This window comes from Schistocerca serialis, chromosome 1 (genome assembly GCF_023864345.2).
Source record: "Schistocerca serialis cubense isolate TAMUIC-IGC-003099 chromosome 1, iqSchSeri2.2, whole genome shotgun sequence".
Taxonomy (NCBI): domain Eukaryota; kingdom Metazoa; phylum Arthropoda; class Insecta; order Orthoptera; family Acrididae; genus Schistocerca; species Schistocerca serialis.
Window position 1 is genome coordinate 385,194,821 of NC_064638.1, and position 26,728 is coordinate 385,221,548.

The window sequence follows — 26,728 nt, forward strand, 5'->3', positions numbered from 1 at the left end:
TCTGTATGATAATTGCCTAATTAACAAGAGAATGCATATAAAATCACACAAAATGTAAAACAAGCAAAAGGCAACCACTCATCTACAGCAGACAGAAACAAATAACAGAAAACAGTATTCACACTAACTTTTGAATTCTTGCCTTTTTCCTAGCAAAAATACACACATTCATGCACACAACCACACAGACAACAAAATGCACATTCCCAACCCTGTTGTGAGACTAATTACTGATTATTGATTGTTGAGAACAACTGCCTGGGCTGATGAAGGCGGGGAGACATAAGGGGAAGATGCACAACACAAGGAGAGGGTAGAGGATTAGTGCAAGACAAGTCTTTCAACTGATATAACTCAGCAGCTGGACAACAAGATGAAAGGAAGAAAGAGGGATGAAGAGCTTATAAGATATGTAGAAAGGGAGAAGGGATGGGAGGGGGGAAGGGAAAGGGCGGATTAGATGGACTCCACATACTGAAGGGGGAGGAAGAGTGTTGGGAGTGCACGATATGAATGGGGAAGGAGAGGTGTCAACAGAAGAGAGAAGGAAAAAAAGTACAGTGAGGCAGTGGGAAACAGATTGGCGGAGGTTTAGTCTATGGCGATTGCGAGTACACGATATGCTGGACAGACAATTCTCACAGGCATAGTTCATAGAAGCCTGTGCTGGAAAGAAGTATCCAAATGACTGCACAGTGAAGCAGCTGTCGATGTCATTTTTGCTGTGGTGCGCAACATGTTCATCAACTGGATGGTCAAGTCTGTCATTTGCCACAGTTTGGAAGTGGCCATTCTTGCAAGTCATAGAATGCTGTACAGTAACTGCAGCAAAACCAGTATACAACACATCTAAATTCACACTTAGCCCTGCCCTTTATTGGACAGGAAAACCCTGTGACTAGACTGTTGAAGGAGGTGTGGGTGGGTGTGTGGGACAGGTATTAAAGCTGGACCAACTGCATGGAAATGACCCTTGGAAAGCAGAACTGGAAAAGGGATGGAAAAGTACATTATGTATGTCAGGTGGATGGCAGAACACAACTTTGGGTGATGTGGGTAGGATTTTGGGTGACATATCCCTCATCTCAGGGTACAATGAGAGGTAGTCTAATCCCCAACTAAGAACGTGGTTGAGATTTGCAAGGCCAGGGTGATATTGGGTGATAAGAAGAGCGCTGGTTGGTGGCTGGTTAACAGGTTTACTGGTGTTGGAGGAGATGGCATGGGAGACCTGTTTGTGGACGAGCTGGAAAAGATAGTGTCTATCAGTAAAGGTTCTGTTATGGTTATCAGTATATTTCAACAACTCCTGCTTTCCACTGCAGAAATTGCATCCCTAGGTGGTGAGGATGTAAGGAAGAAACTTTTTGGCATGGAGTGCATGACAGCTATCGAAGTGGAGGTACTTTTGGTGGTTGGTGCACTTGCTATGAGCAGACGTATCCAGGGAGCCATCTGAGAGTTGGAGATCAATGTCTAGGCAGGTGACTTGTTAAGTTGAGAAGGACCAGTTGAAGCAGATTTGTAGGTGATGAGGTTATGGAGGAAAGAATAAAGGTTTCCAGGGGACATTTGGAAAGGTAGTGTTCCATAGCTGTAAGGCCATGGACATGAGAGATGATAGTGAATAAGGATACTGCATTAACAGTGATCAACAAGAAGTCTAGTGGTAACAGGACAGGAACTGTGGAAAAGAGGTGAAGGAAATGAGCCTTGTCTCGGCTGTAGGACAGGAAATTATGGGCAACAGTTTTGAGGTGTTGGGCAACAAAGGCAAAGATGCATTCTGTGGAAGCACTATACCCAACCACAATGGTACAACCTGTAGGGAGATCTGTTTGCAGACTTTGGGGAGGGGGTAGAAAATAAGAATTTGGGGTAGGGGGTGGTGCTAGAGTAAGGAGGGAGGTGGGTTCAGGTGTCAGGTTTTGGGATGGACCTAGGGCTTAGAAGAGCTGCTGGAGGTCATTTTGGACTTCAGGAATGGGATTATGGTCATAAAGTTTGCATGCAGAGGTGTCTGAAAGTTGGCGGAGATGTTCGGCTCAATGAAGAGGAACTTAGGAAAGGAAGGTGAGGCCCGGTTGGAAGTGAGGAATTTCGGAAAGATTACCATGGGATAACTGGATGGAAAGGGGAAAGATCACAATTAGAGGGAAGTTAGAACTGTTTCTAATGAGGTTCTATATGGAGTTTTGCCTGGATGTTGTCAATGGATGTGACAAAGAAATATCTCCACTGCAAAGAACAAGCAAAGGAAAGACGGTCCTTCACAAGTTGAGTATGGTTGAAATTAGGTTAGGTACTAAAGATGATTCCTTAACAAAGTACAGAGACTTCTGCAGGGATGCAGAAGGATTGACAAGTGTTACATGATAGGAATAGGGTGTTTCATGGACGGCCGAGTAAGTCAGCAAGGGATGGTCCAGAAGCTATGAGCAGTTGACAGGGAGGGGGGGAGGGGGGAGGGGGGGGGGAGAGTTGGACTAGAGTGGTAGGCTCTTACTCAGCTATAGACAATCCCTTGCAGATATAAGAGTAGCTGGAATAGCTTCCTCGAATGGAGCTGGAAATGCTGTTCCAACTGCTGAAAGGCAAATTTCTACTGCAGTGATGGCATTCAAGAAGTTGTGGCCACAGACTGAAAGGATTTTTTGGATATAGTGGAGGCTGTCATGTATGGTATGAGCTTGGTTTGTATGATTATGAAGGACTTGATTGGTGTGCATGAGGGACTGATGGAATAGGAAAGAAGGAGATTCTTGCAGTAGGATAGGTGACAGCCTGGGATGCCAATTTATTGGTAAGCTCGTTAGGTGGGATACCATGTGACACACAAGATTTCAGGACAAGGATGTGCGACTAGAGTTCTGATGTGCGACTAGAGTTCTGCAAGGACAAAAGATAGTTTTCAGAACTGGCAGAAACAGATAGAGCAGGAATTCATGGTGGGATTATCGGGAGACAAAAGGATGAAAGGATTTACTGAAAAAATTGTTTAAACAGACTGAAAATAAGAAAACTGACACTTTTTGTTGAAGTGTTATAATGGAAATAAATCATAGGTGGTATACAGAAAACCATGCAGAAAGTTAGAAGGAGGCTCAAAAAAAATGTTTTAAAGAAGCAGGAAGAAATAGGCATGCTTACAATGAAATACGTTCAATCGCAAATTACACACACAACAGTGAGAAATGCGCTACAGTACAATGTGATCATAAACAAACACAAGCAATCAGCTAACAGTCAAGTGAATTGGCAGTGGAGAATATGTTAAAAACAGAAGTGGAGCGAACTGATGTAAGGTGCACATTCTTTGCAGGAATGTGCTGTAAACTACAGGAACACGGTGGGAAATATTAGTTGTAAATATTTCTCTATTCACAATAGGGAGGAGAAAGGTACTCATTCACAAGTCCTCAATTATCAAATAATTTTTAAAGTTCATCTGAAAGACCACACAATAACAAGTGAGGTCACGAGTACTACAAAATTTAAAATAACCAAAATGAGAATAACACCAATAAATTTATTTAGGCAGTATTTTAAATAAGTTATGACACTGTCATATGTCACTGAATTAATAACTATGGTAAGGAACATTCTGGTAGAACATTAATAATTAGGAGTAAAGGAGAGTTAATAGCTATTGCACATCAGGTTTTAGTGGACTGTAAGTCATGAATCAACATGAATTGTTGCAGCCAGCAAGAAATCACAATGGCACAATCCACTTTCTCATTGGTACATCTCATTGGGTAATCACAGCAGGGGACAGACCAAGAACATCTGGATTGGAATAGTAAACAATTCAATCAAAGGTATTATTATTATTATTGTTATTATTATTATGCACTTGCTAAACAATACTGAATCTGCTTGCTTTATTCGTCTCTTGGTTTCTCTCTAAAATTTTTACTCCCCATGCTTCTCTCCAGAACTAAATTGGTGATCCCTTGAAGCCTCAGAATGTGTCCTAGCAACTAATCCCTTCTTTTAGTCAGGTTGTACCAAAATTTCTCTTGTCCCCAATTCTCATTAGTTACATGACCTACCCATCTAATCTTCAGCATTCTTCTGTAGCACCAGATTTCCAAAGCTTCTGTTCTCCTTTTGTCTAAACTGTTTATTGTCCAAATTTCATTTCCACACATAGCTACACTCCATCCAAATACTTTCAGAAAGGACTTCCTGACACACAAATCTATACTCGATGTAAACAAATTTCTCTTCTTCAGAAACGCTTTCCTTGCCATTGCCAGTTTACATTTTATATCCTCCTACTTCGACCATCAGTTATTTTGCTTCCCAAATAGTAAAACTCATTTACTACTTTAAGCGTCTCATTTCCTAATCTAATTCCCTCAACATCACCTGATTTAATTCATCTACATTCCATTATCCTCGTTTTGCTTTTGTTGATGTTCATCTTATATCCTCGTTTCACGATACTGTTCCATTCCATTCAACTGCTCTTCCACGCCCTTTGCTGTCTCTGCCAGAATTACAATGTCATCGGCAAACCTCAAAGTTTTTATTTCTCCTCCCTGGACTTCAATATCTACTCCAAATTGTTCTTTTTCTTCCTGTACTGCTTGCTCAATATACAGACAGAATAACATCAGGGATAGGCTACAACCCTGTCTCACTCTCTTCTCAACCACTTCTTCCCTTTCATGCCCCTCATCTGTTACAGCTGTCATTTGGTTTTTGTACAAACTGTAAATAGCCTATCGCTCCCTGTATTTTACCCCTGCCACCTTTAGAATGTGAAAGAGAGTTTTCCAGTCAATAATGTCAAAAGCTTTCTCTAAGTCTACAAACACTATAAATGTAGGTTTGCCTTTGCTAACCCTACTTTATATGAGAAGCCGTAGGGTCGGTATTGCCTCACGTGCTCCTACATTTCTCCAGCATCAAAACTGGTCTTCCCCAAGGTCGGCTTCTACCAGTATTTTCATTCTTCTGCAAAGGATTTGTGTTAGTATTTTGCAGCCATGACTTATCAAACAAATAGTTCAGTAATTTTTGCACCAGCCAGCCCCTGCTTTCTTTGAAAATGGAATTATTATATTACTCTTGAAGTCTGAGAGTATTTCACCTGTCTCATACATCTCGCTCACCTAATGTACGAGTTATGTCATGGCTGGCTATCCCAAGGCTATCAGTAGCTCTAATAGAATGTTGTCTACTCCTAGGGACTTGTTTCCACTTCAGTCTGAACAGTGCTCTGTCAAATTCTTCACGCAGTATCGTATCTCCCTTCCCATCTTCCTCTACATCCTCTTCCCTTTCCATAATATTGCCGTCAAGTACGTCTACCTTGTATAGACCCTCTACATACTCCTTCCACCTTTTTCCTTTCCCTTCTTTCCCACCTGGGCACTCTATTTTCATACAGACGGGTCTCTCTTCTCCAAAGGTCTCTTAAATTTTCCTGTAGGCAGTATCTATCTTACTCCTAGTGATATATGCTTCTACATCCTTGCATTTGTCCTCTACCCATTCCTGCTTAGCCATTTTGCACTTCTTGTCAGTCTCATTTTTTAGACATTTGTCTTCCCTTTCGTCTACTTTGTTTATCACATTTTTATATTTTCTCCATTCATTGATTAAATTGAACATCTCTTGTGTTATGCAATGATTTTTACTAGCCCTCATCTTTTTACCTACTTGATCCTCTGCTGCCTTCACTATTTAAAACTACCCATTCTTCTTCTGCTGTATTCCTTTCCCCCGTTCTTGACAATCGTTCCCTAATGCTCCCTCTGAAACCCCCTACAACCCCTGGTTCTTTCAGTTTATCCAGCTCCCGTCTCGTTAGATTCCTACCTTTTTGCAGTTTCTTCAGTTTTAATCTGCAGTTCATGACCAATGAATCGTGGTCAGAGTTCACATCTGCCCCTGGAAATGTCTTATAATTTAAAATCTGGTTCCTAACTCACTGGCTAACTATTATATAATCAATCTGAAACCTTTGAGTGTCTGCAGGTCTATTCCATGTATACAGCTTTCTCTTATGATTCTTAAACCAAGTGTTAGCTATGATTAAATTATACTCTGGTCAAAATTCAAACAGGCAGCTTCCACTTTCCTTCCTTTCACGCAGTCCATATTCACCTACTATTTTTCCTTCTCTTCCTTTTCCTACTATTGAATTCCAGTCCCCCATGACTTAAATTGTTATCTCCTTTAACTTTCTGAATAATTTCTTTTATCTCATCATACATTTCCTCTATCTCCTCCTCATCTGCAGCACTAGTTGGCATATAAACTTGTACTACTGTGGTGAGTGTGGGCACCATGTCTGTCTTGGCTACAATAATGCATTCAGTATGCTTATCTGCATTTTTATTTTTCTAACCTACCTGCCCGATTCAGGGATCTGACATTCCACACTCCGATCCGTAGATCACCTGTTTTGTTTCTCCTGATAACGACATCCTCCTGAGTAGTCCCCGCCAAAAGATCCGAATGGGGGATTATTTTGCCTCCAGAGTATTTTACCCAAGAGGATTCCATCATCATTTAACCATACAGTAGAGATGCTTGCCCTGGGTAAAAATTACGGCCTTAGTTTCCCCTTAAATTCAGTTGTTCACGGTACCAGCACAGTAAAGTTGTTTTGGTTTATGATAGAAGACCAGATCAGTTAATCTGCAATTAATATGAAGCTCACACATCTCACACGTTCAGGTAGCTAATGCTGTTATAAATGAACTTGGGTGAAAGAAGGAAATCTGGGAATGTTGGAGTCAAAGGGTCAGTAAAAGTAATAACATTAAAAAAGGGTCCTACCTGTTCCCACAGTATCGTTCTTGGTTCCCAGAATCCCATTACTAAAGGGGAAACAATGAGCCAAAAATAGTACACGTGTTTAACGCAAGTAATAGCGTCCCAGGTCTCTCAGAAAGAAATGTTCTATAACTTACTTGTCAAACATGCTGAATACCGGTATAGAAAGAAGCACCATCAATCGCAAAAAGTAATTGCAAAAGTATGTTCAAATAAGTCATTGTAAATTTCACGTGTGATTGTATCTTGTGAACAATTGTCAAACAGATTATTTTTATGCAGTACAAATTCTTTTATGCAGGATTCAAATGCAGCCACAGCAGAAGGGTCAGAATTAGAGTTGTACACAACGCTGGTTTCAGCCTGGCCAGCCCATGTGTCACTTGCCGGCCCCTATGTGTCACACAATAGCTTGCTGGGCTGGCGGAACCATCCACTGCACTAAAGACAGCACGCTTGCAGGTCAACCCACCAGTCTGTCAGCTCACCAGCCTGCTGTACTGTGCACTCTGCTACCAAGCAGTGATCCAGCCTGTTGCATGTGCTGCAGTCCACTGTTTCTGTGGTTACATAGACTTTCCCAGAGTAGTGACTAATGATACTCTTTTTGGTTATACAGCCAGATAATGTAGTCATCTTGACATAATATTTCAACAGACCAACTGGCTGCCATCTTCAAGTGGGTATGCTGATGCACAATCTCACCAGAACTGAGTTTCCAACAGATTTGGCAGCTCCTCTGTATGGAAACTCAGTTCCAGAGAGACTGGGCATCAGCATACTAACCTGACGACGGCAGCCAGTTGGTTCGTTGAAATGTTGTGTCAAGATGACTACATTATCTGGCTACATACCCGAGAAGAGTATCATCACAATTTGTCTATGTCTGCTACATCCTAAAACTTCTGTGGAAAAGATATGGCTCTGACATAGTGTACTAGTTTATGCCTAGGGCAGTAATAGATTCATACATTGTGACTGTTAGTGGTTCCGCCCTATTTGAGCAATGTCTTTAGTTCTGATGATGAACAACTTTGATATTAAGAATCTATCCAAAGGTATTCTTTAATTGTTATCACTATCACATGCACCCTTGTGATCACAAAAAACACCTACATGAATACTGGAACTGGTTGGAAGTAAAATAAAATTATGAACTGGCACTACTATGAAGTATGCATGCCCAAATATTCTTCGAAACTGCTGCCCACATGCCCCCGCACATTTAATTGAAATTATAACAAAGGAGGAGAAATATTACGATTTGCAGACAGAGGCAGAATTTAATGCAGCAGAAGTGACAGGGTGCTCCTGCGTGATGGAGATGCAACAAGCCAGTGGGACTTGTCAATCCCTGGCCTGATGGGTTGTACTCAACTACAGTGTCCTGTGATTCAAATGGGCTGTCCCTGAGCTGGACAGGTGTGTTGTTGCATATGAGCCCATTACATCATTTTATCTCCACGCTAACCAAAACTCCTTCGTGTAGCTTATTCATTTTGATAACATTGTGAGACACCATGTCATACTCAAACTACTTTTGTGCTTCATGGTGTGTATCTAGTGACTAACTGAACTACAATTTTTGCTCCAAGCAACCAATTATTATTTGTTATCGACTCTGGGCCACCTTCAGAATCCACACACACTTGAAGGGCAATCTGTCAAATTACTAACTGGCTAATAGGCAGTCATAACTATTTTTTTTTTTTCCATTCAATGTTAATGTAACTCCAATACATCTTTTCAAGCAGCATAACTATCCTCATAACTTTCATTTCTTCACATATTTTGCCTCTTTGCCTACTTCTTTTACTTTCTATAATTTTTTTCCCCCTCCTTGCCTGATCTCAACTTGTCTTGTATTCTTTTCAAAGTACCCCCTCTTTCTTCCACCTTCCTGATATTCTAACTTGCATTTGTATGGCATTTCATTTTCCACTGCATTAACATAATCCCTGAAGAGGAAAATATTGAATTAATAATTATTTTGTGGTTTGACTACGGTTTGTCACAGCTGACCATCTGCAATCTGCACCTTCCTCTTTAAATCCTAATTACAAAATATACGGCCAAAAGGCAGCAACACATTTCAAGTGCAGTCTGTTTTAGATGAAATGCATTCTTACAACATGAAAATAATTCACTTCATGTAAACATTTTGGTTTCTGGAGTTCAATGGTCACTTCTCTTTCAAGGACTTCATTACTTGGCAATATTCACTAAAAATAATGAAGGCTGTAATAGATCTTAATATAGAAAACAAAAGCAATGTATTTCAAGCATTCAGAACTCAATCTACTTAACCAGTAATTTTTGGCAAAAATGACAATAAAAGAGTACTGGGTTAGGATCAAAGAAAAGCCATCAGGTGTGTGTGTGTGTGTGTGTGTGTGTGTGTGTGTGTGTGTGTGTGTGTGTGTGTGTGTGCGTGTGTGTGTATTGTTGACACACCAAAAGCTGTAATTCTGAGAGTCTCTTTTTTTGTGCCTATCGTGGCTCAGCATCTTTGCTATATGGTGAGTAGCAACTTTCCTTCTCATAGTATCGTTACATTCCATCCTGGATTTGCCAGTGTTTCATGACAACAAAAGAGGTTTAAAGGAAAAATTAAGTTTCACAGGAAAAACCTAAAATAATCCACTGTCCAAAATAACCACCTCGGGCTAGAAAGATGAGTGGAAGGGAGCAATAACACACATCATTTGCTTGACTTGATTCACAAAGAGAGGCTTGCAGAAAGCATGTATGTTACATGTACAGCCTTTGCACACAAAAGGTCATGGTATTCGGAAGATGCAAAGACCCAAATCAACTATATATTAATTTCAGAGAGACAGGAGTTTCCCCACATCTGACTAGGTGAGTACCAGGCTGGTACCCAAGTCCTGCTTTAGCTACACAATTTGTACATTTCTGGAAAACGTTCGCACTCTTTCATACGAATAACACTATACGCAGACAGTTGGGGGTGAACATATTCAGTTCTGGAGAGTGATACGCTGTTGGCAGGAAGGAACCCCGTGTGGATGTGGGGCAAAGGTACAAAAAAGTGTTCTGACAGATACTACAGGGTGTATACATGGACAAGGAAAAATATTCCGGATTTTTCCCAGATTTCCCGGTTAAAAATACACTTTCTCCTGGATGAAAGTACACTTTTTCTATGTTAAGTAACAGTATACTTTTCCTCATAACTGTAAAACTTATCAATCCTTTCAATGGTTGTGGTACATAACACCAGCGTAGAACTTCCCAGCACTTTAGAAAATGAAAATCAGGGAAAAAAACACATTTTGGAAAGATGTCTGATGTGCAGCAACATGTATGCTACATATTTTTCGAATTACGAAAGTATTAATTCAAATTCCACCAAACACCACATGTTACCTTCCGAAGGATTGAAATTGAGATTGTGATGCGCTTTTGTACGCCAGGCTTAGCTCATGTCATGCGATCTCACCAGCCGATGACAGCGGATATTCAGAGCATAGGACACTTGATGTAGTCAGCCAATAGCAACATCACTGTTAAGTAGCGCAAACACACAAATAGGAAAAGGTAATGGTTTAAATTAATATACATAGTGCTCCTACAAGAAAAGAAAAGCTTTCACGTTTAATGTTGGTCTTTAAGATTAATAAGCTGCATGAGAAGCTAAGCTTTTGCACATAATGTTGACCTTTTTTGAGCATGTTACACTTCAAGATACAAATGTGCCAGTAAAATTTTTAACAAAGACAAATGTTTGACCTTCTGGGCTCGTAAATACTCTAAATGGTCGTCTTCAGAGATTTGATTTTTGAACAATAGTCAAACGCTCTGTGATTTAAGAAATTCATCGGATATTCGCGCACAGAGTTCATCTCGCATAAAAGAAAATTTACTTTGAAAGTAACGCTTTTCAAACAACCATTTGGAATACTTTCCTGTGACCTGTTTGAAATAGGTTCGTTTCAGCAGTTGCCAGAGAGCGCAAGATAACAGGCGTCGCCACACTTGCGCAGCTACGATGATGCAGGAAGCCAGTACGTTCATACATGTAAAACATTAAAAGATCTTACATTATGTCAAAAAAAAAAAAAAAACAAGACATTAGAGGATACTCCAAGAGCATGGGAATTTTGTGAACCATACTAAAATGCATAATTCAGCTTAAAGTGCACATTCGTATGTCCAGATTCAGATGTAAATTGTCTTGGAGTACCAGTACTGTATTACCTCATATTTTGTTCTTTATTATGGCATAATGCCATATGCGCTAGAAGATGAAATCGTGAACTTGAAATGCAGCGAACAGTTGAAACTAGCCAATAGTGTGGAATTAAACACTTTGTTTAAAATAAATTGACTGCCTCAGAAGAAAAGATCAATGAAAGTCAAATGTCTTTAACAAACCGACAAAAATGACTTCATCGTTCTGCAAGGCGATTAACACTTGCTGTCAGAAAGGTGGAATAATATATTTTAGCCCTCTGTCATTATGTGAATGAATTTTAATTCACTTGATAGCTCCCAGTCACAGAAATTCATTTTGTTTTCATTTGACGTGAGAGCAATAAATGAAGAGGAAACAGGAAAATCACTTAACGTAAACACGGGTTACGTGGAGACTACCACCTCCCCACTGCTCTGTGCATCAGGTCCAGAGCTACGATATTTCCGAACTGGAGCAATATTAGATAGTGGCACTCCCCCTCCCTTGAGTGTTTGAGGTAGGACGCCAAAAATCAAAAAAGTTGACTTTTCAAAAATATCTTCATTTTGTAGCATACATCTTTCTGAAGAGTCTGATACATAAAACATATATGTTCGAGGTAACATACGGCATGTTATTTGACCTTAAGTGTGCCAAAGTGCAGTGCCACGCCTCTTCACATAGCATTCTACCATTGCACGTCTCTGTATTTCGCTCTGTGGATTTCAAACATGTAATATTTTGTAATGGACGCCAAACTATATTCAGGCCAGTGGAAATTAAAATGCTCTGCGGTGCCTCTCCAGCTAACAGTTGGCTGGTTTGACATCCTGCCCCTCTTTAAAAAAATCTCACAATTAATACTGGATGAGGTTATTTGTAACCGGCAGAACAAGAACTCTTCAGAAAATTTGCAGTCTTTACTGCCTATTAGCTAATAACTTGCTGTTTTGTTTGACATAAAATTAAATATAGGATACATAAAATGAGTAGAGACAAGAAACAAGCACAACAGTACACGTTTCTTCAATCCTTAAGTTCTAGCTTTTTTCTCTCTCTAATCTTGCCATCGCTTTATATGGTGTGCTTTCCTTTCTGGGAAAGAATCTATTACCTCAAAGTTTGTCAACATTTTGCTACATGAAAAGACGAAATGCCATTGTCTAGTACTAGAAAGCTGTTAATACAAATTCTACCCAAGACTGGTGTGGTTTCTTGATCTTATTACACCTATTTTTTCACTGTCTGCTAGATAAAATGAAATAGGCCTGCCTAACACTGCAGGAATTGTTACACACACCAAATAAATGGGACTGTTTTAGCACAAATGGTCATTTTTATAATTCCTGCCAGTGTCAAAACTTATTCTCTGGTTAACTTCACTAACCCTGCCACAATCACCGGTTTAGTTATCCTGCATTTATTCTCCGGTTAGGCATTATTACATGTTTGTACAACACGTTTTCCCCACTACTTCCAGAATAGAACTTTAGTGGCTGATAGCCGGGGACTGTATAACTGGCCCTTAGCAGTCCGGTCAAAAATTTTCTGTCAAAATTTCATTTTCTTGGATACACGGAGAAGACAATACGTAATCTTTGTTGCCTGTTATTCCTGTAAGTCATTTATTTCCACTCTGGTAGTCTGAATCTATGGAATTCACTAGTAATTAAACAAAGCTGATTATTTGCAAACACAGTCAAACCACATAAACAGCGATTGGCATTCACCAGTTTGGCTTTATTCCACTCAGCTTTTATAGACCCATCCCCTTTTGTCTGCAGGAAAGTTTATTTCTAGATGCGACGGGGATTCTCCTGGCAGAGACATCACGTATACTATGCTCGCATTCAAAGATCAAGTTATTATTCATTCAGAAATCAACTTAGGATTTGTTCAAAAACCAACAGGGATGCTTTCAAAATCATAAGAGTAATCGATATACCAACGTGCGCTGGATGCTAGGTGCTTTGTGAAACAAGGTCTTTTTTCTCAATAATATGAATTTGGCGTCCCTCCCCCAGAGGCAGACACCCCGGTTTGCATCCACCCCCTAGTATCGGGCCTGCTGCGCATGTGTGACTCAGGCAGCTTAAGCACACCAGGAAAATTTTTCCGGATAGCATCTGGCTGTTTGCTGCTATTGCTTACACAGCTAACTGCCACACTTCTGGAGCAGAAAGTGGGAGAAGGTACTACTCATACGCGTCTCAACTGCACATGCCCATAAGCTCGCTCGCAACCGCTCAAACGAATCTAATGTAAACAGTTGTTACATCATGCTCATCAGAGGATATTTGTTGTTATGAAACATTGCATAGTCTTCCTAAAGCCTTTGACACATTTTGCTGTTGGTAGACACTTGTATGAGCACTGTGTTTTGTTGTTGTATGTGATGCATTTCCTTTGCAACTTAAGTTTTTCTTTTTTCTCTTGTTCGTTTTTTATTGCTGCAGGATTATTCTACAGTAGCGAGATACAGTAATATTCTTTGTTAGATTATTGGTTCTTACCAGTCAAAGTTACAAAAATTTAACTGCAAACTAAAACAATAAAAAATTCACGGAATTCTAAAAAAGTCCCAGGTTTTTCCCGGTTTTCTCCGGGATGAAAAAATTTCCGGGTTTTTCCCGGATCTCCCGGGTCGTATACATCCTGTACTAATGGTAACCTGGTGGCTGCATCTATGGAAGTAAAAATGCAAACAAATCACAGAAAACACAACCATGCATAGTGCAGTACGAGGTTCAACCACAAGGGACAATTCTGGAACTTGCCAGTATCAAATGGAAGAAAGCAACGGATTTGAAGTATTTGATAAAACAACAGAGGAAATGAATGGAAGTTAAATGAAAGACAGGCAGATTTGAAAAAAGTGATTCAAGCAGCAGCCAAAAACACACTGCCAAATGTAGAATGTATGAAGAGGAAGTGTTACAACAATACATGCAAAACAGCAATAGAAGCCAGCATCACAGCCAGAATGGCATGGGTATAGGAGAAATGAAGAATTAGAAATGGGCTACAGGGAGACACAGAAGGAAACAAGTAACATCCTATGAAGAGAAGAAAGACTATACCCAAAGTGCACCGTAGAGAGTATTGGGAACAACCTTAACGGAAACAACATTCACGAAGTATATGGCACTGCATGCATAAGAAGGGATATCAACTGTGGGCAACAGTTCTAAAATGCTGATGGAACAATTATCACTGGATAAAACGATATATTATGGGCTTGGAAAGAATATTTTGACAACTTACTGAACAGCCCTGAACCAGAAAACAAACTGTAGACAACTTGCTCTACAACAGCTGAACCTCTTGTAAATTACCCTATATATGAAGCTGTAGCCAGTGTTTGAAATGCTGAAAGACCACAAGGCAGCTGGAACTGATGGAATTCCAGTGGAATTGCTGAAACATGACAGGCATAAACTTCCTGAGATATTGTTTCACCTTGTTCTTAAAATCCATTGAGGTGCAAAAAATACCTGATCAATGGAAGGAATAAATAATTGTTCCTACACAAAAGAAATCAGATGAATAAAACTGCAGGAATTACAGAAAAATTTCCCTACTTGTCACAGCATATGAAGTACTGTCACGTATAATGTTGCAAAGACTCACCCCCTAAACTGAGGACATAACAGGGGACTACCAGAACAGTTTTTGGATAAACATATCAACAACATTCTGCTTCAGGACCAGAAACTAAATGTATGGGAATAAAACACGAAATTGCATTGCCTGTTCAGACCTTCAGAGGGCTTATGATTTTGTACACATAGAACCAATACGGAAAATCATGTCAGCATATGAAATTCCTGAGAAACTCATCAGCTTGGTCAAAATTTGTGTGGAGAACGCAGTAAGCATGGTAACATACTGCAGGACATTATCAGACTGTTTTAAGAACAAAACTGGACTGAAAGAAGGTGGTGATCGGTCTCAACCTTTTCCATGAAAAAGAACCATGAGAAATCAAGCAAGCGACAAATGGAAACATCACATATAAACAACGAAATATACTGGCCTACGCAAATGGTTTTAATAGGAAATAACAGTGATGAAACACACTGTTCAAGAAACTAAATAAAACCACCATGAAAATAGGTTTAAAAATTAATTAATAAAAAACAGAATACATGGTAAGACAAAGGGAAAACATGAATCCAGAAAACTAATACATCATCCTTATCAGGCCAGTGCTCTGCACGAAGCCGAAGCATGGAATGTGACAAAACAAGAAGAGCATCAAACCTATGTCTTCAAAAATAAAGTTTACAGACAAATCAATGGGCCAATATTCAACCAAGCAACACAAAGAGGGGTTTAAAGACCCAATGAAGAACCAGTTATGCTAACCAACCACAACCATTGGTAGTGAACATAGCCAAAGTGAGATGTTTGCATTGGTCGGGCCATATTGTCAGAATGGACCCTGGCAGAATAATCTGTATGACAAGAAGACTGAAGTGTCAAGACCCCATGGATGACCAAGAAGCAGATGGCAAGATGAGGTGGCCTCCAACTGCAGAGTGTTGAGTGTCACAGAATAGAAGGAAGCAGCACAAGACAGTAAGAACTGGGGGCAGACAGCGAGAGCAGACCACAGCAGTATGGGATCATAATGTCCCAAAGAAGCCAACAGAGTGAGTGAACATGAGACTTGGATCACACTGAGTTATGTCTCACATACCAATACACATCAAAATTAATCCCAATAAATAACAGAAAATATTGCGCTGAAACTGTCGTGGATTGATACAGCTGTAGATACACATCAGAAATTTAGTTTTGTCACTGTCCACAAGAGTTAAGCCAATAACAGCAGCAAGTTTTTGAATTACGTGTAATAAATACCATCGTCGTGCCTAACATTTGTAATTTACATTACTCTTAGTATTTATGAATACGAAAAGTCTTCCCTAGAAAAACTGCTAGAAGCAACATTCATCATCAAATAATGAGAGCTTTATCCTAGGGTTCTACTACACCCAATAAGTACCTGCAGCAGATGTGTGTTCTGCTTCTCATTAGGCACTTACAATTAACATTTATGCAAGCGACACAAGTGACTTGATTTAGATGTTCAATTTGGTTTTACCAAGGAGGTTGTTTTTATTTTATTTTTAATTCCATCACTCTAAAATCAGTAATTTGGTTTTTAATGGGCAGTTCTGTGCAATGATCTTGATTTGTAAACGTTCATCCTTTCTAAGATTATATTACAGACACACCATAAAACAAACTATCACTCAAATTTAAACTCTCACAGAGGTTAATGAAAGCTGGAAGACCAAAACTACATCTTCTTTGGGTCTGTAGGTACAGTAAACACTCCATTCATCTAACAAAATCTCTTTTCCACTCAGGATTCCCTAAATTCTTCAGAACTTATGATTATTTGTAGCACTCTATAATTTCAATTAAGCTACCTTTTAATCAGTTTTAAAGCTACCTGGAAGCTGGTTCATGTTTCTCAATTGTGATCATCTGAATGCCATCAGCTGATAACAAGATTCGTAACTTACACTTATTCTCAAACCACACACTAAAATACTGGAATGCCTGTAAGCCTCAAGGGCAGAAAGATGCACCAATTCAATGAAACCCTATTGAATAAAATCAGTAACAGAATTGCTTCTGAAAGGAGAGTTCTGTATTTTTTTTTTTCAGTGATGTGTGTGTGTGTGTGTGTGTGTTTTGTGATATCACAGAAGAGCTTCATTCCACATCTACGTTCTGAAACATAAAGGATAAATGTTGATCACAAAGAATTGAGGAACTATGGCATCTAATAAGATCTTACGAAGTTAAGGTTGTTTGTTAACAAATAAATTATTATTATTCTTGTCTACAGTTTCTTTATATTCGACTACTCAACAACAACAATCTTCAAATCAGAGAGGACAGGAACAGATGAGATACAACATTTTCCTGTCACAAAGTCCATTATTTTGTGTATTAGCATCCACAAAGGGAAACAAAAATGGGCAAAGTCTTCAGAGAAAACACAGAGACAGTAAGACCCAAGTATGACCTGACAAAACACAAGTGATAAACAAATACAAATGAGAAGAATAAAAACAATAAAAATGAACACACACACACACACACACACACACACACACACACACACACACACAACTAACTAATTATTGATTTATGACTGATCAGGTGACTTTACATTTACCAGACACTGACCAAATGCCAATACAACATGAGGATGAGGTGTGGTTAAATGAGCAAGAGAAGACTGGAACAGAAAGGAAAAATAAATTATCAGAATATGGCCCTGAGACCAATTATGACAACCAGGAGAGTACTTAGGAGGTAAGCAGAATGGAAACATTTTTGAGATAACCTGACTGGGTCAAGTGAGGTAAGTTTAGGATATCATTATGTTATACTACAGTGAATTTGGCTTTGATCATGGTTTATGCATAAGCTATTTAGCTGGTTTGTTTTTCCTTATCACTCACCCTCTTTTCCAGAATCTTTCCTCACATTTTATAGGCAATAACCGCTGCATAACTCATCACTCAATTCACATTTACTGGTTTATAATATACTGACACTTCTCACTTTAACACCGATCAGCCACATGAGACAGTGTGTCTACAAGATTTGATTTTGTCATCACTTCTCAACACAAAATATTCAACACTTTCAGTTTTCTGTTCTTTCAATATACAGAATGCTGATAAGAAATGTCAAATACTGCTCCAGGAGGTAGTACTGGTCAAAACTAGAAGAAAAGTTCTGGTACTGATATGTCCAAAAACCAATGCCTGGCACGATATGGGCCACTGAAGGTACGTAGTTCACAGTCTGTATTTTATTTACAGGTGAGGCAGGATTCACAAGGGATGGCATAGTTAAATACCACAGTATGCACATGTGGGCAGAGGAAAATCCTTGAGCAAATGTAGAGGAGTGACATCAGGACCACTTGAGTATCAATTTAAGGGCAGGAACTGTTGGTGACAGGCTCATAGGACTATACACTTTACCAAAAGGGTTAACAAGTGCTGTATATCACTGATTTCTGCACCTTGGATTACTAGCACTATTGGAGAATGCTACCCATGCAGAAAGACAACTGTAGTTTATGGATGATGAGACATCACCCATTTTCTACAGATTGTGTGAGGTACCTCACCACAATGTCTCATGGGCAATGAATTGCTAGAAGAGTTGCCTATTCCCCAGACCCGAATCCTTTGGAATTTGACTTCGGGGACATTTAAAGACATTGGTGTATGTCCAACCCACTGACTACAAGCAGATGTTACAGAAGCTTGTGGCCAATTCATGTGACGTTATCAGAATGGGGCCAGGTCTATTTGAAAAAGTGTGTGATTCACTGCGAAGAAGGATTGAAACATGTATCGGGACACATAGTAACCATGTGCAGCACTGCAGATGGAGTTTAATTCTATGTTATATATAATGGTATGTAATACACAGATGGGAAGGAAAGAAGAGACTGGTCCACATCGCAACAGATACTGGTTTGCAGACATATTGTAGAAACTTCCCTTCTACTTTTGACCAATACAACCTCCTGCACAAAAAAACAACACTTTTTTAACACACACATTTCAAGTTGTACAATTCTCCAATTTCTCATTTAATGCTGATACTGAAGTTATTTTTGTAGAGATAATTCTTTAATAAAATACCTGCAAATAACCCTAACATAAACTTATTTGTATTGCAAGTTGCCTTACTGGAACTGTCAAAGCTCTGTTTGCCTTGATCTTGCAGCAAGAAAAATTAAGAAATTAATCTTTTTTTGAAGTGCCTAGGAAAGAAATATCAACTCATCTAATCAAATTTTAATGACTCTATAGAGAACTCAAATTCTGTAGTAAGATTTAATCACCTTATTTCACCTGCAGCAGTTTATACACAATATTTTTTTGTGCTAAGCCTTATACACAATTTTTTTGTGCTAAGCCTTAGTTTTAAACTAGTGTAATTTCAATAACAGGAAAGTTTGCAAGTGAACCTTTTCACAATGTAACAATATTATGAAAAGGATAGTTGCTATTCACTATAGGCCTATAGCAGAGATGCTGATCGCAGTAGGCACAACAGAAAGACTTGTCACAAAATGTTACGCTCCATTATGCACAAAATGTTACACTCCATTCTGGATTTTGCATTGTTTTCATTACATAATACACACCTCAATGACCAGAATAATGCCCTTAAAGAATGCACTTACCTCCTTTGCCTCCAACAAGTCTAGGAATAATGTGCACATTCCCATCTTCAATGCTGTCAGTGTTACACAAGATACGGCCATTGTACAGTAGGTAAAACTCAGCAGTATCCAATCCCTGCAAAATGTATGACATATTTTCATTGAAAACTTTTTTCTTCTGTTTTACTTCATTTATTTAGTTACAGAATGTTGCATGTCTATAACTAATGAATAACAATTTATTATTTTCTGAGCAATAAATGTGAAATTGTTGAAATCAAATTCATTCTTTCTATCAGGATGCAAAAAATACTGAAAATATGTAAGCAATATAATACATTTTAGCTTGTGAAATAAGAGGAATAATGTTAAAGTTAGCAAACATATCTTTGTTCATCAATCAAACATATAGCCCTTAACTGTTTTCGACTTCTTCATTGGTTTGTACTTTTCTTACCAGTTACATGCTTTGAACAGGTCAGAGACAAAACCCAATGAAGTTGCTCAAATCACACAAGTGAAATATGATTGGCTGATGGATAGAATTCAGTTCTAAAAAATGAATAAAGTTATTTTTTCTACCATATTCACTGAACTGAGGGCATTAAATTGTTACTCTGCTTGTCATAAGCAGGTCCGTCTCTCCTTGTCCACAACTTCCCAAAAGTTTTATTCATGTGTACAAATACAACTAAACTACTATATAACATGTTCTAAGGAGAACCATTTGTTCTTCTGGATCACACAGGTAAATATTCTGTGAGCAACAGAGTTTATTCTCAAGAGGGGAAGACAGGAAATTAGGTCGTAGCCCTTGCACTGCCTGGAGGGTTTTTTCCCATCCTACAAATTTCAATCACTGATTTTCAACATTTGCACAAGGAAGGGTGGGAGTAGAGGAATTAACTCCATACTGAGGTCACTAGGGATGCACTTCAATCAATGTAAAGAGCACAACTGGCCATTAACTAACTGAAACTGTTACTGCAACTCCACGATGAGTTAATCCCTGTGATGTGGAAGAAAGTTACAAATGTGTATTTTGTTAAAGTGAAATACAATAGAATGACTCAATTTTATGAAATAATATAATTTTCTGGTCTTCATTTGCAAGACTTTTTGGTGCAGCTTTCAATGCTAACGAATTCAGTGCAACCTTCCTCATCTCTGCACAACTACTGCAACCTATAACCATTTTCAACTGCTTATTGTATTCAAACCTCAGTATCCGTCTACAATTTTTAATCCCCTCCACCCCCACCCCCACCCCTCCCAAACCCACAACACATCCTTCCATTACCAAATTAACCATATCTTGATACATCTATCAGCTTATCTCTTCTATTAGTCAAGCTGTAGCACAAAGCTCTTTTCTCCCCAATTTGATTCAGTACTACCCCATTAGTTGCTTTATATACCCATCTATTCTTTTGCATTACTCTGTAACACCACATTTCAAAAACTTCTATTCTCCTCTGGTCTATACTGTGTTTTACTTTCATATAAGACTGCACTCCGAACAAATATCTTCATAAAAGAAATGCTAACATTCAAATTTATATTGCTCTTTCTCACAGAATCTTTGTTTGATGTTGTTAATGAGCATTTTATATCTTCTCTAATTTGTCTATTATCAGTTATTTAGCTGTCCACAAAACAAAGCTCATCTATTACTATTAGTGTGACATTCCCTGAGAACCACCTGTTTTAATTTGACAACATTCCGTTACTCTTTTTTACTGCCATTGATGTTTTTAACCTCTTTTTCAAAACGCTTTCCATTCCGCTCAACTGTTCTTCCGAGTTCTTTGCAGTGTCTGCCAGAATTACAATGCCAATGGAAAACCCTAAAGCTCTCATTGCTTCTCCCTGAACTTTATTTACTTTTCTATGTTTCTCCTTGGTTTCCTTTAACACTTGCTCAATGAACAGATTGAAAACATCAGGTTTAGGCTACAATTCTGTCTCAATCCTTTCCCAGATACTGTTTGCTTCTCAGTCTTTAAAATCTTGCATATGCAGTCTGGTTTCTGTACAATTTTTAAATAACCTTTTGCTTCCTCTATTTTATCCCTGATAATTTCAGAATTTCAAAGAATGTATTACAGTCAACATTGTCAAAAGCTTTTTCTACATCCACAAATATTAAAAATGAAGGCTTATCTACTCTCAAGCTATCTTCCAAGGAAACTCAAAACTGCCTCACATGTTCCAACATTTTGACATAGTATAAACTGAATCTTCCCCAGGTCAGTGTCTACTAACTGCTCAATTCTTCTGTAAATAATTCACTGTATTCTGTGATCATGACAAACTGATGACCTCGAAACACACATGCAGCACCTGTTTTCTTTGATACTGGAATTATCACATTTTTCTTGAAGGCCGAGGTACTTCCATGACACACAGTATTGCATCATGGATTAATGTAGGGTTTAGTTAAAGTTGATATCAATCAAGAAGACTGGTTCAGATACCACAGTGCTTTACGCACCATAGTCAAATTTTAAGTGAATGACCACTGAACTGACTTACTCAGACTGTTACAGGGCAAACTTTAGTTTAACATGAACTCCATTATGCATTTTTCACATTAATGTATCACTGCAGAGGAAGGAGTAAGTCACAAAAACAAATTCTAGCACTTACTAAGGAGTGATCCCCAGACTTTTGGATTTGCAGACACTTACCCACACAGATGTTTATATTATAAATGGAGTCCCAAAGCTCTAGGGTCAAAATTATGCTGATGGTACTTACACAGACTGCTGATAAGGAACTAATAGTTGTAAATAATTTTTTAACCAACATCAACAACCTGCACCTTACAACTACTACTGAAGTTCACAGCAACTTGCCAATCTCAATGTTTGTGTTATAATGACAAATAAAATTCTGCTGCATTCTTTCATATGCGCCTGTCATCTGTAGCACAATGCAACTTGGACCCTAACAATCAATTTCTCTTTAGTATCTGCCTGGGGGTTTCATATACCAATAAGGTCACATAGTCTTACAGAAAAATCCACAAGGGCAGGATCTAACAACTGAAGCACCTACAAGACATGATCTTCTCTTCCAGTCCAATAATGAAAATATCTGTTGTTCAGGCCCACATTAATATCAAAATGGAATAGTGCACTGTTCTGCTGAAATAACAAAGCAACATTTTCTCACATTCATTGTGGGTTATAGTCTCCAATAATGGTGACAGCACATTTTGAGTGAATGGCCAGTTAATGAGACCCATTCAAACAAGGTAACAGCAATTACGGTCCTATTATTTGCTATGTTACAATTGCAGGTCCAACACTGATAATTATTCATTACAAATTATCTGAAACGAGCATGGGCATGGGGATTTGCAGCACACCATACACTGCTATTGCAGCAACTAAAAACTTCATCTTGATCAAGATACCTCATCCATAAACAATAAAACTGTGTAAAGATATGCTCTGCAATACTTGTTAAAATAACTCACTGAAAGAGAATGGGTTCAAAATTATTTGGATTATTGATAGTGCACAATATGACAAGAGTGTAATTGCTATTTCCCCAGCACTTCACACTTTATTCTTTGAAGCACAAATTTCACCAGCGTATTGACAGGGGTAATTCATTACTTCTGCTCCATGATCCATCATCATCAACCTAATTCTGCTGTGCAAAAAATTATTTCACAAGAACCTTGGCCATATCCCTGTGCCTTTAAAGATTCAGATTTTATTGTACAAAGGGTACTTAAACAAAACATCACAAGTATTTGTGAAAGCCCCATAATATTTTGCTTGTGCAACTGACCACCATCTTCAAGAGTGATGAACATATTTTTAAGCTACGAGTACAGCCTAACAATTATGCCAGTCTAAATAGAAAATGTGAAGGCAACAAATTCTGTGGTAAACAGTGAAGAAGCCTTTGCTGGTAGGGGGAAATATTGGTACAACACCCACCAGACGACGATCAAAGGACTGAGGCATACATGCAAAGATTGTCATTTTTACCGTGCACTGCCACGAGGTTATCCCAGCAGCCTCAACTGCAAGCCACATGCCAAAAATACAGCATCTCATTTGTGCTCTCCCATAGGTAAAACAAACCTGTGACAATTTGCACTGCCCTGTTTGTATACATTCGCTATCCCTAATTGGTCTTATTTGGTACAGGTCCCATACTTTTGCCATATTCTAGAATGGATCACACAAGTACTTTGTAAGGAATTCCCTTCATGCACTGATCACATTTTTCTTGTGTTCTACCACTTTGCTTTACATATGACAGATTATGTACTCATTCTGTTTAATATACCTAGAAATTATTACACCAGGCATTAGCAGAATGATTCCTACTGTGCCTAGTTGATGATGTAGTCATAGGATATTACTTTTTTTCCTATTTTTATTTTGTGAAGTTAACAATTTTACATTCTTGAAGATTTAAAACAAGTCTGCTATAGTTACACTACTCTGAAATCTTATCCACATCTGAATGAATATTTGTGCAGCTGTTTTCAAACAATACTTTTATATATATCTGCACCAACCACAAAAAGTCTGCAAGGTCACTAGGCCCTAACACAATATGAGTGGCAGGGGTAACAATACACTTCCTGGGGCACACTTGAAGTTACTCCTACATCTGTTAATGACTCTACATCAAAGATAACATGCTGTCTCTTCCTTACCAACATATCCTCAATCCAGTCACAAATTTCACTTTATACTCGATACAATCGGATTCCTGATAATACGTGTATGGGTGGTAGTGCATCAGATGCTTTTTGTAAGCCAAGAACGAGTGCACCTAGAGCTTCAGTAAGATAAATTGGTCTCACCACAGAAACACATTCTCATTTTCAGTGTTGGGTGGTTCCATCCCATTGTTCCAAACGAGGTAGCAACATCTTTTGTGCTGCTTGCTTCATCCGTTATTAATATAACATTCTCTCCTCACTTCTGCATGACTAATGACCACCTTGCCTCATTGTGCAAACAGAGGCACGTGCATACTGGCTGCTCTGCAATCTTCTACACAATTGCCTTGATCAATGGCTCTCGGCAACACTTTTTTATAGGTCTTCCATCAGGCCCTGGAACTATGTTCAATTTTAATTATTTCAGCTGTTTCTTGATGCCAGTCACACTATATTTATTTCACTCATCTTTGCAGTGGTTCAAGAATTAAATTGAGGGAACACTCCTCAATTTTTCTGTGCAAAGGAACATCTAAAAATAGACAGCATTTCAGCTTTTGCTTTGTTATCCTCATTTTCTGTTCCTGCCTTGTCTATAAGTATCTGAGTGCTAACATTACTGCCAATAACAGGTTTTATGAGAGATTTTTTGAGAATATTCTGTTATGGTGTAACTGCTCTCACAACAGCCAAATATATTTCATTTATCACCTCTCTATCTTAAAGCTTTGTTTTACACTTATCGTGCAGTAATCTGTTTCTTTTGAAGTTTCTTTACAGTGACTGTATATCTTGGAGGGTCCCTCCCATCCCCAACTGTCGTAGTAGGTACATAACTATCCAGAGGACTATTCTTGTTAACTTGAGCCATAGTCCTCCTACACTCTCCTGTCCAGAACTAAATGTTTCAAGTTTCTCTTTGAGATAACACACTGCTGATTCTTTATCTGGACTGCTGAGCGCATAAATCTTTCTACTTGATTTAGATGCCATTTATACTTTTGTAATCACTGTTGCTACAACTGCCTCATGGTCACTGGTACTAGTTTCGATGTCGACATCCTCAAAGAGGTAAAGTCTATTTCTTACCATTACATCCCACAACTACAAAAAAAAAATCTTATAAAGGTTTTAAGAACAATTCAGCATCTTAACAATTATACAAACCAAAGAATGTTCAAGCAATTTGATTTCTGCCATGACACATCATTCATGAAATAGGAAAGCATTAAGATTTCAAAAGGATGTAACAGTGACATTTCCCTCTCAGTATGGTAAAGTAAACTTTAATTTCCCTTGACACAGACTGTGTCCGATTGCAAGAATCTACAATTTTATGTTAATTCTGGAATGAGGTCAGGAAGAACATGAAAAAAACCCTACAATTTATTTAATAAGTCTAACCTTTTATCATGTGCAGCGTGCTCCCAAGGAAGATAACAGTTTACAGAACAGGTATTCAACAAAATGATAACAACCAACATCCATGATAAGAATGTGATAGCACCAATTCCATGCGGCAAGTGTCAAGAAAGTCTCCAACTTGCCTATGGCAGTCATCATCAAAGCAGAATTGAACCTAACATCCTTTTCGCATAATGGGTACTGAAATCAGAACTTAAAATTTCCTATAATGCCAATCAAATTATAATTCTGCTTTCCTCCTAATATCGTCACTATCATGCAACCAAAAAGGTGAGAAACTTATCAAATAAATATTACAGTGACTTCTTGAAGGATATTAACCTCAACATATAATTGAGTGCCTACTACCACAGAGAACTTCTCTGCCACGGCAAGGAATGTATCAATTTTAGTAATAAGTGTGGGGAACTACACAGGGTGTTCAGATTTTCGACAAACCCCGTCTGGTATTGACAGTCTGTACTGTGGCTACTCCATCTACTACTTATAAATCCAAATAAATATGCAAATGAGCTAAACAAAATCTCTCACTTCTAATTAAAGACATCTGAATATTGCACGTCGGTATGTAAGACTGACGTTTCCCTTGTAACAAGCAGTCAGGTCGCATATCATTTCAAAATTATCACCGAAGAAATAAATTTATTATTATCAGATAACAGCTGCAAGGCGCTCGGCAAAAAATCACTTCTACTAGTAATTACAATGGACAAACATGTTACTACCTGGAGTAGGAAGCTAACGTACCGTCCATTCCGAAACTTCCGTGATGATTTTCTCGTATGTCGCTGGTATTTCCACATCCACGACACGTTTCATGTACTGCAATTGAATAGACATATTCGTCCTCCTCTGCCCTACGTTGGTAAACAATCTAAACCACAACTCACAAACACAACTCGTCCACAGATTTTACTACCAATCAAGTGAATTCACCATGGAGGTAAAAATAAGAGGAGTTGTCATGACGTCACAAACTTGAAGCCGACCCAAGTCAAGATCCGCCATGTTAGCTACCCCAAAACATTCGCTTCTGGTAGTTTTATTTCGTGTAGTCGTGAAGTGTTTTGATAAAAAATGCCGGCTTGCGTCGCTTACTGGTGTACTAATCGTTCTGATTGTAGTCTAAAGTTTAAACAAATCACATTTCATCCCTAAGTGGACTTATTTAATCGCTATTTTCTTATATATACTTGAAATTCTGATGCACTGTGAAGTAATACAGTATGGTTTTATTTCTGTGATTTGACTTTAGATTTCCTATCAGTCCAATGCGAAGAACTCTCTGGAGGTGAGCAATACACTTGGTTTTCATTGTTTGGTTATTCCCAAGTAACTGAAAAGTCCTGGCAATAAATATCCTGGAAATGTAGACTAATGTTTTAAAATGCGATAA

General features: G+C 38.5%; 1 protein-coding gene across 1 annotated transcript in view; it reads right to left on the reverse strand.

Annotated features, from left to right (window-relative positions):
- The window catches only part of LOC126470968 (replication stress response regulator SDE2), a 49,586-nt gene extending 23,318 nt beyond the window's left edge, over positions 1 to 26,268 (reverse strand). The window contains exons 1-2 of the mRNA XM_050099018.1: positions 26,080 to 26,268; positions 19,233 to 19,347 (exon numbers count right to left, since the gene is read on the reverse strand). Coding sequence (XP_049954975.1) covers positions 19,233 to 19,347; positions 26,080 to 26,172 — 208 coding nt within the window. The 5' untranslated portion in view covers positions 26,173 to 26,268. The remainder of the gene's footprint in view (positions 1 to 19,232; positions 19,348 to 26,079) is intronic.
- Positions 26,269 to 26,728: the final 460 nt, after the last annotated feature.